Genomic DNA, 11920 nt, shown 5'->3' with positions numbered 1-11920 from the left:
ACCGGTGACGTTAACCAATCAAAAGTCACAAAGTTATTACGGTCAAGCTCTCACACCTCAAATCGTAAAAACCATTTATATTTTTATTTTAAATGCAACAACCTTTTGCAAATAGAACTGGTAGTAAATTTAACTGAACAAGTATACAAATATCAAACAGAAAAACTTTCGCAAATCTACATCAGATATCAAACGTTTTTTTTAGGTCACAGTAACAGGAAACTCAACTGCTTGCGGTAAAGTGTATGGTGCAGGTAGACAACGATAGAACCATCAACAGAACGTGATGGCGGTGTGGATGTTGCATGTGCTGTGTTATGGAGGAAGGATGTCTGTGAACTGAAGGTATTTCTGGAGAGGGCGGGGCAGGGGAAGCTGCTGGACACAGGGCGTCTGCATCAAAGGATAAGCCCCTAACTGCTCCCGGACCTGCAGCCTGCAGAGGTGAGAGAGAGGGGGCACACCTTCTACACACACACACACACACACACACATATACACAGACACACACACAATCAATTTGTGGCAGTTAACCAAACACGCTGGGATCCTTGGCGTCTGTGACTGGTGACTGACACTGATGGGTGATGCACGTAGCTGACCTAGGTGTACGTTGGGAGTCCACGTCGTGTCTTCTAGTCGCTGGTCAAGTATTTGTCGAAGGTGGTGGGAGAGAGTCGACCAATTCACAAACTCCAGGAGGTAATTCAGAACGTCACTCTTCGCCTTCTTCAATCTGAGGCAAATAACACCGGGAAAAAAGAGGTGAAATATGATGAGCTGACAATTTAACACTGAGGGAAAACATTGTTAATAGAGGTGTGTGTGTGTGTGTGAAATTATGTTTGTTTGTCTGTGTGTGTGTGTGTCTTACATGTCAGAGCGTAAGAGCAGGGAAGGTTCCAATCCAGCCTGCAGTAGCAAAGGGAGCCAGCAGGGGGCATGATGCACTGTCCTGTCAGCCACTAACAACAGCCAAGTCAACTCCTCTGCATTCAACCACACATCCTTTAACTCCCCTGAAACGGACGAGTTCCCGCTCGACTGCTTTGGGCTGGACGCCTTCCGACCCGGCGGCTCTGGACTGGACCAGCTCTGGCTGGACTCATCTGAACCGCACACAATCTCGCTGGTTTCCTCTGAACTGGACATGGTCACGCTGGATTCCTCCAGACTGGACAAGGAGCTGTAGGACTGCGCCGGGCTGCACAGGCCCCAGCTTGGCAGGTCTTGTCTCTGCAGCAGGTCCAGCCTTCTCAGGCAGATTCTCCTGTGCTGTAGTATGAACTGCAGGGTCTCCGGCTTGTCGGTGTTCAGGGCGAAAACCCACACCGCCTTGTTCAGAGTGGCCCCTGCAGCCAACAAAAGCCGTGCTGAATCACTGAGAGCGAGAGAGAGAGAGCGAGAGAGAGAGCGAGAGAGAGAGAGAGCGAGAGAGCGAGAGAGAGAGCGAGAGAGAGAGCGAGAGAGAGAGCGAGAGAGAGAGCGAGCGAGAGAGAGAGCGAGCGAGCGAGAGAATAAAAAGATTAAATACATGAAAACAGGAACTGTCAGGTTGAGGGTTGGTGCAAAGCAGACTGTACTGAGATCCAAGTACCTGGGGGTCCTGCTCGAGGCGTGAAGGGGGGCCAGAGCCTTGGCGAGGGGCGACTGGGCTATGAAGGAGCTGCAGTCCTGAGCGTCAGGGTGAAAGCCCTCCTCCAGCAGCACCCGAGTGCACTCCCTCTGGTCCGTGGCCAGGTACAGCGGGCTCACCCGCTCCTTCCCCCGGTCACACGTCCGGTCCGTCACGGCGATCAGACGTCGCAGGATGCTGTCGGACGGCACCCGCAACCCAACAAACACAAAACGCACACATGAGTACCAGGACGTTCTCTAGAGAGAGAGAAAAACATCAATACATGGGACAACATGACAGATGTCATGATGACAGCCTTAATACCTGATGTGTCCGAACTCAGCTGCGGCGTGGATAGGGATCTGGGGCCAGATGTCATTGCAGAGGATGTTGGCGTTGGCACCGTGGGCCAGGAGGGTATTCACGCAGTCCTCGTATCCCTGCTGAGACGCGATCATCAGAGGGGTGGCAAGGTCTGCAGCCTGAGTGTTCACGTCCGCACCTGCACACCAGACACACAGGTGAACATGTGTATACGGGGAGGGAGGGAGGGATCACACACACACAGACGTGTAGATGCAGGAGGGAGGGAGGGGGGGAATCGCACACACACACAGATGTGTACATGCAGGAGGGAGGGGGGGGAAATCACACACACACACAGAGCTGTGTACCTGCGTCAATAAGGATCTGAAGGCACTCCCGCCGTCCATACTGTGCCGACAGAAACAAGGGGGTGATATTATTGTCGTCACGAGCTTCCAGCTCGCAGGCTGGCACAGCGATCAGGAGGCGCACTATCTCACTGGAACCCTGCCAGGGAAGACAACAAGCACATCTTTACATTTACTCAACGACGTATAGGACAGCCGGGAATCGAACCGGCAACCATCCGATTGGTAGCCCGATTCCCTAACCGCTCAGCCATCCGACCCCCCTGTATTGTTACACCAGGGTGTTCAATCCTGGCCCTCAGGGTCCACTGTCCTAGATGTTTCCCTGCTCCAGCAAACCTGATTCAAATGAATGGTTGTTACTAGGCTCCTTATGAGCTCGACAACGACTTATTCATTTGAATCAGGTGTATAAAGATACAACGTTGGTGTTGTTTTCAGCATGTTGTGTGGAGGTGCACCTTATAAGCAGCCAGGTGGAGACTGGACCAGCAGGAGGAGGTGTGTTCTCCATTGACTTCTGCTCCCTTCCTGAGGAGCAACTCCACAATTTCTTTGTGTCCAGAACTGACAGCTGCACCCGTGTAAAAGAGGGAAACAATCAGAATTTCTCAACTGGAAAGAAAAAAAGAAAAAAAAAACGATGTGTGCATATCTGTGCTGGGATGAGAATCTATGTTACCTGCGTACAGAGGGCAGGAGCCATCATTGGTAGGCTGGTTGATGTTGGCTCTTGCCTTAATGAGAAGTTTGACCACTGCCAGGTTGCCACAGTGAGCAGCCAGATGCAAAGCTGTCTCCCCCTCATAAGTCCTGGCAGCGAGATAGCTACTGCCGCCTCGTGAGGTGGCCACTGGTAACGGAGAAAGAGTATCTCAGTAGTTTGAGAAGTGGAGGTTGTTCAATCTTGTTCCGTTATGTGTATAGCTCAACGGAGACGCATATGACAACAGCTTAAGAGGTCGAAGAGTTCAATTGCCCTGCTCCTCTTGTGGGTTGCTTTCGATCAAAATTTACATCGTTTCTTTCGGGACTGTTAAAATACATCTTAATGGCTAGTTATGAAACTTAACTACCAGTTACGTTACCCATAAGAGGGGGCCTTTATAACTACTGTTGTTCTGTGATCGTACCAGCAGCAGAGATGAGCTCGCGTACACAGTCGGCAGAGCCTGCAGATGCAGCTTCATGCAGGGCGTTCCAGCCGCGGTTATCCCTGCAGTCGATGCTACAGCCCCGGTGGATCAGCGTCCGTAGCCTCCGCCTGCACCCCGCGCGCGCTGCCGCGGCCACCGAGGACACCGTGTCACTATAACATTCTTTGAAGTCCATCTTCTTCCCGCTTCAGTACCAATAGAAAAAGTCTTAAACAATAGTTTATGAAATGGGAATAGGTATGAATGATGCATGAATGTTCAGTTCATGTTAACCTCCTATACTCGTTACCTTGCTGTAACCATCATTCCATGTCGGATTTGACCTGCCTAGCTAACATATCATGTCAATAATAACAAGGTACAGTGAGTGTCCCCATATATAACTACAGGTTGCCATTACAACTACGGGAAAGGGAAGCCACTAATAGTAACCAAGTGTATAGAAGTCTTCTACTCTGCTAATACTACAGTACTAGCGCATGAGCCCTGTGCGTGCTAACCTGTTCGTTAGCTAGCCAAAGCACACACAGAGAATGTTTAATATGAGGTTAGCCGTAAACGGGCTGTGGCACACAGCATGTTTATTCAAGCGAAACAACTTTAAAACTTGATGTTTTAGTCCAGTTGTTTAACACGCATCAAAGAGATCGCCTTTAAACGTTACCCAAAATATGTGTAATTAGTTTCAAGATTTTTCGCTGTTTACCTCAGACGACAATCATCACTTGACTCTTCCTATAAAGTACTTCCGTTGATGAAGTTGTAGACTTCCTGGGAGGGGACAATCTCAATGTGGAGGACCTGGGCCAGTTTTTCAGAAGTGATGTGATCGGATTAGGGCTTTTGTATTGGATCAAATCTTGAAAATGGGTTGCAAAAAAAAGAATCTGAAATTGGATTAGATTACGAAATCCAATTTTGTGATTTGGATTAAACCTTCAATGTGTGTTGTTCAAAACTTTTTAATAGAATTGGGATACCTTTGATCCAAAAATTAAAAATCATTCTGAGCCCAGCAGAAGAGTGGATTCAGTGGATTTCAGCACAAAATGTAATACAACTTGAAATTGGTCAAATATTTTGATCACGTAATTCGTATATGTATTTACATGTAAGAGCAGAAGTACAGATACTTCTGGCAGTAGAACAAATCACTTTTCCCCAACTTCAGCAAACCAAAGCCCAACTTGAGATCCGCCTCCTAAAAGCAGAGTTTCAAAAAGCTGGTCACAACAGAAGTCTAACTTTGAAAGTTTTTTACATTTTAATTTTTTTATTTGGACATTTAGCCTTTTTCAGATTTTGAAACAAATCTTCAAAATCTTCGCATTGCATTTGTGAAGAACATACACACACACATTTTCCCATGAATGTGTCCAAACTTTTGACTGGTTCTATATATGTTTGTTTTCAATTGTTTGTGGGTCAGATGATGGCTCTGACTGTTTTGATTTTACCTTTTTCTGTGTCTTCAAATCAAAACACCTCAAGGCCACCCAATGCTGGATCTTCTTTATTTGGCTAGCCTCCTATACTGGCCTACATTGTTATACGTAGTCTCATTTACAACACTGGGAATCCGGATTTGGTAATCTTGAAAAGCTTGTATCTGGATCAGGGTGATCCAATCCAATGTTGCTATGAAAAAACAGTACAAAAGTAAGATGGATTACCTGATACTGGATAGCAAAACATGGGATTTCAAAATCCAGAAAATTCTGATCCAGATTACATTTTTTGAACAACTGGCCCGTGAAAATAATTTGTCATTTTTGCAGCACTATCTGTGCCATGCACTACTGTAATAAAATGAATGTTATTGTAAGGCTGTAGTTGAGGTATTTAGAATATTATAACTTTTTATTCACCATAATTTTATCAGATAGCTAGAGCTACTGTTGCCGAGATTATGTTGCGTTCATGTAGTGCAAAATGAAGATGCCCGGTTTACGGAAAGTTTGCCTTAACAAACACACGCAATTATTTAATAAACAGTACACGACGGGGGAGCAAAAGGTACTGTAGCTGACGTTACAACACGTGGAACGTCGTCGTTGGTTGAAGAAGTTGAGCGAGCGAGCTAACTAGCTACCGCTAACATCGTTAGCTAGCCTTAGGCCTACAGCTGCCTCAGCCTGTTGTGCACCCACCGCAACTTCAACAACTTCTATATAGTTATAACATCTCCTGATTGCGGTGAACCAGCTACAGTGTGCGAAGAAAGTGTTTGAGGCCACACCAACAGACAGTAATGGCCCTCTAAACACCCTCTTGCAGCGCTCCATGCAACTCCCTATCCAGTAGTTTCACCTGGCTGCACCACCATCGTAATCGACCTGAGCAGCGACAGTGAGAGCAGAAAATACGTGAGTTAAACAAATAATCAATAGTGAACCTGCACATCTTTGCCTGATACATTTAAAGATAATAAACTTATTTAAATAATAAAAAGAAAATGTTGAAAAGAGCTGCCGTTAGCTCTTAGCTAGCGTTAACTAGCTTTGATTGCATTATGCAAAATGGCGAAAAGCCTCGTGTTGGTCTTTCTTGGGGCCTACAAATCACTTTAACCGTGTGTTGAAAGACACGTGCTGATGTGACCTAGCGAATGTGTTCTTTTCCATTTTAACCATAATTTGCTTGCAGAAATGTGCACGTGTAAGTATTCATTCTTCTTACTGCCCCCAACTGTGCTTGTATAGTGGTGCATATATGGTGTCAAGCAGAGCCGTTTACGTTAATTCTTTTTAGACTAAATTGAATGTTAGTGTAACTCAAAGGTCTCTGGGGATTCCAGGCGCCATAGAGATTTGTTTTCGAGTCGGATACATTTACTTGAAGGAATGTACGCTTCTCAATTACATTTTTACAGCCAGGAGAATATTCCTTTAGTTATTATCAAATATCATCACAGCACCATGAAACGGGCTAAGAAAATTATGATTAAAACATTGCCAAAACATGTTAAACCAATTACAATATTTAGTAAGTGAAAATTGTAATAAACTAAAATTTTAATTTAAATGACTGTCAATACATCGACAACGTTATTGAGTGAAATATCTATTTCATTATTGGCAAACTCGTCAGAAGAAGTCACGTGTCAGCCAAGTCTGCTCATTCAATTCCTTATTCAACCAGCTTCAGAATAAAAGTGTTCTAGGTTATGTGAGAAATGTATTTGTACAAGATATCAAACTGTGTTTAGTCTTGGGGTCTTGTAAACTATAGATATTTTCTCCACATACACATGCAAGCTATGAATATGTGCCTTAAATACACTTAAAGTGAAGATAGTTCAGTGAGAAAGATTCTTAATATGTATGATTCGAAGACGGTTCTGGAAGGGTGATTAGCTCAAATGGTAGAGCGCTCGCTTAGCATGCGAGAGGTAGCGGGATCGATGCCCGCATCCTCCAGTCTTTTCCGTTTTTTTGCAATGTGAGTTAGCATGCGAGAGGTAGCGGGATCGATGCCCGCATCCTCCAGTCTTTTCCGTTTTTTTGCAATGTGAGTTAATGTAAATTTGTTACATTTGATAACCTATCTGAAGTCCTTTAAACATTATAGAAATTCATGTTGATAGTAAAATTCTGCCAAGTGAGCGCTCTACCATGTTCAGTGGTTAGGGCGGAGGTAGAGTGGAACCCAAGGTCTCCGGTTCGAGTCCCCCCCAAGACAGACAAGTAATTCTCCTTGCTTTCAAGTGTGCTTATGTTTTCAACCAGAGCCATAATATGGTAATTACCTTTTATAACTAAATTGAATTACCATATAGGTCAAAGTTCATTGTGAAATCAGGGCACTTAAGCAATTATCTTGCAATTCAGTAACATTATCAGCCTAGATTACTTGACACATGGTTCAAGGTATGAATACGTCTCAATATTTTTTTACAGCCGGGTCAGCCAAGTCAGCTCACCACTTCTTTTTTAAACCTTCCTTGTTTTGAAGGCAGCTTCAGAATAAAAGTCTCTAGTATTTGAGATACACATTTTAAAAAGGTATCAGAATACTAGTGTTAGTGTATTGTAAAATATACATTTCCTACATATACACACAATTTATCAATGTGCCCTAAATAAATGTAAAATAAAGATCAGGCGAGCACGAAGAGTCTTATCTCCTGAATTTGCACCTAGTTCTGAGAGGGGGGATTAGCTCAAATGGTAGAGCGCTCGCTTAGCATGCGAGAGGTAGCGGGATCGATGCCCGCATCCTCCAATCTTTTCTGTTTGAGAGGAAAAAAATTAGTAGGAGCCCTCAGTCCCTTGTCAGCCACTATATTATGATCTACAGACACACCCCTAGTACAATGTGGTGTTACAAGTTATGAAACCAGCCATAAGGTCCTTTCAAGCATGATCATGTTGCTCATACATTTCTACCAAGTGAACGCTCTACTATATTCATTGTTTACCTCTATGCTTTGGCCTTTGAAAACTGAAATTGGAAATTAATGTGTGGTTATATAGGTGGTATTGGGTCTTTGTATGATGTGTTATTGTATTTGTATGCGTGTGAGTTTTTGTATTTAGGGCTTTTATATATTTATTTATGGTTTTTACTGTACAACACTAAGTTCACTTAGGATTTTAAAGTGCTCTATAAATAAATGTTGCTTGCTTGCTTGCTTTAGGGAAGAGGTAGAATGGAACCCAAGGTCTCCAGTTCGAATTACCCTGATTCCAAGTGTACATATATACTTGGTGTCAACAAAACCCACTTAATTCCCTTTTAGGACAGCATTTCATATCATATTAAAATAGCTCAAAGTTATTTATGGATTTAGGGAATGTTTGTGATTTGCTTGTAAGTCAGTAACATATTCTCAACCTAGACGACTAAAACATACTTCAAGGTATGCATACTTTTCAATAAAATGTTTTTAGCCAGGAGAAACATTCTTTAGTAAAATCCATTATGTATCATAACTTTCTGAGGAAATTATCACTAACTCGAGTACCTTTGAGTTGACTAGGACAAAAAAAAGACTGAAATATAACTTTAAAGTTAAACCCCCTTAAAATACTCAGTAAGTAACTGGTACTAAAACTAGATTTTAAAAATCTTGTCAAGATTAACAATGCTACAATATCACCAGTAAATTACACAATATTCAAGAGTTAAAATATCAGTATGTTGTTATTGGGAAAATGGTCAGTAGAACCATGCGGCAGCCAAGTCAGCTTGTCCACTTCCTGATTCAAACTTCCTCATTCTGAAGGCAGCTTCAAAATAAAAGTCTTTCTAGGATTTTTGAGATACGAATTTGAACAAGATATCAAAATGCATGTAGTCTTTGAATATTGTAAACTGACAATTTTCTCTATACACACATGTAGTTAATCAATATGTGTCCTGAATACACTGAAAATTAAGAAAATTATGTCAGTAAGACTCATAATACGTTTAATTCCTCATGGGTTGTGCAGGGGGATTAGCTCAAATGGTAGAGCGCTCGCTTAGCATGCGAGAGGTAGCGGGATCGATGCCCGCATCCTCCAAACTTTTCCGTTTGACAGGAAAAAAGTGAGTTGAAGTCTTCAGTCCTTTGCCAACAACGTAACATTATGATCTACAAACACAACTAGCCCATGTACTCATGTTGCTGCTGTCCAGACTGCCCAGTAACTGACACCCCTAACCACGGTTTTTATCTGTTCTGTTGCCAGGCAAATCTAACGGCATCCTCTCCTTAAAAAAAAAAAGAAAGAAGAAAAACCTTTTCTTTCCCTGGTATGTGCGTCACAAGGGGTTCAGTTCTTTAGACGGTTTACTTGCTGTGTGTTTTACACCGAGTCAACAAGCGCAAGAAGAAAAGAGGCTCGAATGAAGCTCTTAGCTCCCCTGACAACCTAGAACGGTTGTGTACTCCAGAAGCATTTATAAGAGGACTTCTGGAACAACTGAACAACTATAAAAAATAAAATAAAATACAATCTTAGTTAAACTGGCCCATAAGTCTCTCTAGAGAAACCACAGATAAATTGATGTCAAAATTACAGTTACACCTAACCATTTAGCAGACACTTTTATCCAAAGCAACTCATGAAACAGCGCAAATATAAAGTACAGATGAATATCAAGGATCAGAATAGTTATAACATTGTTTTGGTGTTAAACATCAAAGTATCTCTTGGTCTCATCCCCAGGGCTTAAGCCTGGCTAGTATATTGGACCCAGACCCATATCCCCAAGTGAGACTCCTGCCCTGTCTGTCCTCAGTCTGGGGTCTTAAACAGCTCTGTCCCCTCCGGCCTCTACCCTGCCCCCCCCCCCCCCCGGTCTCCCCTCTCTACCCTGCCCCTGGGTCCGTTGCCCAGAGACGAGCACTAAGTCACCCAGCCTTGGAGAGAGGGACGAGCGGGCCTTGAAAACAATGGCAGCCCATCCCCCTCACAGCTCATAACTCACTCTGACTGGAGAGAGGGTGGGGGAGAGACGGAAGAGAAAAAGAGAGGGATGGGGAACTGGGAGGTGAAGCTAGTGATGGGTGAGAGAGAGAGAGAGGTGTGTGTGTGAGAAACAGGAGTTTTGACAAGGAAATGAAGACACAGACACAATACGAGACATGGGGGGGGGGGATGAGAAGGACATAAGAGAGAGACTTAAAGGGGAAAGGAGGAGGGGCAGAGTAGGATCCTTTGGGCAGAGAAACAAAACAGCTAGAGAGAGAGGAGGGGGGAGGGGAGTGGAATAGAGAGCTACAGGGAAAGAGGGAGAAGAGAGAGACAAAAAGAGAGAAACACAACCAAGCACCCAAGGGACCCTCAGTCCGAACGCCCACCGACGTGCAGAAGCTACGGAGCTCCTGTCGACTGTGGCTAGCTCCTCCAGCCAGCTGGGAGCCCCAGAGGACAGAGATGACGGCCCCTGTGATCCTGCTGCAGCTGTGGAGCATGTGGGCCGCCCTGCGTTTCACAGCGGGAGGTGAGAACAACAAACAGTAGCTCAGATCACACTGCCCACACAGTAGTAGCAGCCAACAGCTGTTGGCTTGGTGTGATGTGCCTGTTGGTGTTTGTTGAGACAGTGTGAGAATGACCGCTGACTTTCCAAACATTCTAAACCCAACAGAACCTGTTGGGTTTGAACCTATTGGGTTTGAACCTGTTGTTGTTAATGGTGTGTGATTGTTGGGACAGTGTGAACTCAAGCTCATCGAGTCTTGAGACGGTCTGTTTATCGCTCATCTGGGTTTTCTTCCTCGTGTTTCAGAGGAGACGCTGTGCCCCACGGGAGCCCAGGTCGACCTGGCGACGCTGCGATGCTATTGGCTGTCGGGAGCAGCGGCGGCGTGGTCGGAGGTGCGGGGGGGGTGCACACGCACGCCGGGGGGAGAGCTGGCAAGGGTACAAGGTCCAGACCACCTGCTGTTCATCCAGAACGCCTTCCCAACGTGAGTAACGAGAAGTTAAGTTTATGTTGAGGTGAATACGGACATGGGATTGTTTTCTTTTCTTAAATATAATTTTTTTAAACATGATTCTGTATTTGTGTGGCAGTGTAAATTTGTATTTTTTAGATTTCTTTTGTTTAGTCCTTTCTGTTTCTTATTTCTCAAAGCATTTTTGCTTGACTTATGTAACTTTGTTTGAAACATTTTTTTTTATTAGTGCCTTAGATATTGTTTACGCTCTCCATTCGTCCATAGGAGAGCCGGTGCCTGGGTGTGGGTGGGGCGCGGTGGGGCAGAGGGTCCCCAGCCGAGAGCTCCCGGGTGGGGCAGGGCTGGGGAGGGGCTGGGGGGCTGCCCCCTGGTGGCCCTGGGGACCAGAGGGCAGCGGAGGACGACAGCATGTGAAGAAAAACATCTCTTCCTCTGTGAGAGCCAGGTGACAGGTACGGCATGGGGGAGAGGAAGTACAGGAGGGAGACAGGGGGAGAGAGACAGCGGGAGGGAGAGAGACAGGGGGAGAGAGACAGGGGGAGGGAGACAGGGGGAGGGTGAGAGGGAGAGGGGGAGGGAGACAGGGGGAGGGTGAGAGAGAGAGTGGGGGAGAGAGGGGGGGAGGGAGAGAGAGACGGGGAGAGAGGGAGAGAGACAGGGAGGGAGAGAGAGAGGGGAGAGAGACAGGTGGAGAGAGGGAGAGAGACAGGGGGAGGGAGGGAGACATGGGGAGAGAGAGAAGGGGAGAAAGAGGGGGGGATGGAGAGAGAGACGGGGAGAGAGGTAGAGAGACGGGGCGAGAGGGAGAGAGACAGGGGGAGAGAGCCAGGGGACAGTTACGGCATGGGGGGAGAGGAAGTACAGGAGGGAGAGAGAGAGGGGTAGAGAGGGAGAGAGAAAGGGTACGATTGGTGGAAATTGTGGGGTGTGCTCCTGTATTGTTGTACGCCCTTCGACTGGTTAGCTCCTGCGATTCCCACACAGCAGAAGTGTAGTAGTTAGCTAGCTCTACAATTTACTGGGGCTAGGTCTGAATCTAGGAGCAAAACGGAGCACAGCTGCAAGCTGTGGTACCGTA

The 11920-nt window shown here is 45.4% G+C and overlaps 2 protein-coding genes and 2 non-coding genes across 7 annotated transcripts in view; 3 read left to right on the top strand and 1 right to left on the bottom strand.

Moving 5' to 3' along the window:
• Window positions 1-69: 69 nt before the first annotated feature.
• On the bottom strand, window positions 70-4252 carry asb3 (ankyrin repeat and SOCS box containing 3). Of its 4 annotated transcripts, none has more exons than XM_084669399.1 (10): window positions 4156-4252; window positions 3426-3634; window positions 2975-3145; window positions 2754-2866; window positions 2293-2431; window positions 1943-2120; window positions 1598-1813; window positions 875-1381; window positions 603-736; window positions 70-467 (listed from the first exon to the last, which is right to left on the bottom strand). In XM_084669399.1, the coding sequence occupies exons 2-10, from the start codon at window positions 3622-3624 to the stop codon at window positions 316-318; spliced, it is 1809 nt and encodes a 602-aa protein (XP_084525525.1). In that variant the 5' UTR covers window positions 3625-3634; window positions 4156-4252; the 3' UTR covers window positions 70-315. The 4 variants fall into 4 exon arrangements, with proteins under 4 accessions (XP_084525525.1, XP_084525524.1, XP_084525522.1 ...); XM_084669398.1 differs by having other exon boundaries at window positions 3426-3656; window positions 4156-4219; XM_084669396.1 differs by lacking the exon at window positions 4156-4252 and adding an exon at window positions 3739-4149.
• A 3348-nt stretch (window positions 4253-7600) lies between these two features.
• On the top strand, window positions 7601-7673 carry trnaa-agc (transfer RNA alanine (anticodon AGC)). The gene has a single exon. It is a non-coding gene; the product is annotated as a tRNA-Ala (tRNA).
• Window positions 7674-8883: 1210 nt separating this feature from the next.
• Window positions 8884-8956, top strand: trnaa-agc (transfer RNA alanine (anticodon AGC)). Its single transcript has one exon. It is a non-coding gene; the product is annotated as a tRNA-Ala (tRNA).
• Window positions 8957-10138: 1182 nt separating this feature from the next.
• Window positions 10139-11920, top strand: part of pkd1b (polycystic kidney disease 1b) — a 41442-nt gene continuing 39660 nt past the window's right edge. Inside the window, exons 1-3 of the mRNA XM_084670428.1 lie at window positions 10139-10382; window positions 10671-10851; window positions 11107-11294. Of these exons, the coding sequence (XP_084526554.1) occupies window positions 10316-10382; window positions 10671-10851; window positions 11107-11294 (436 nt within the window). The 5' untranslated portion in view covers window positions 10139-10315. The remainder of the gene's footprint in view (window positions 10383-10670; window positions 10852-11106; window positions 11295-11920) is intronic.

Source organism: Hypomesus nipponensis, chromosome 13 (genome assembly GCF_054491055.1).
Source record: "Hypomesus nipponensis isolate SF chromosome 13, ASM5449105v1, whole genome shotgun sequence".
NCBI classification, from domain to species: Eukaryota; Metazoa; Chordata; class Actinopteri; order Osmeriformes; family Osmeridae; genus Hypomesus; species Hypomesus nipponensis.
Note: the sequence above shows the minus strand (reverse complement) of the source record. Positions and strands in the feature narration are given on the sequence as shown.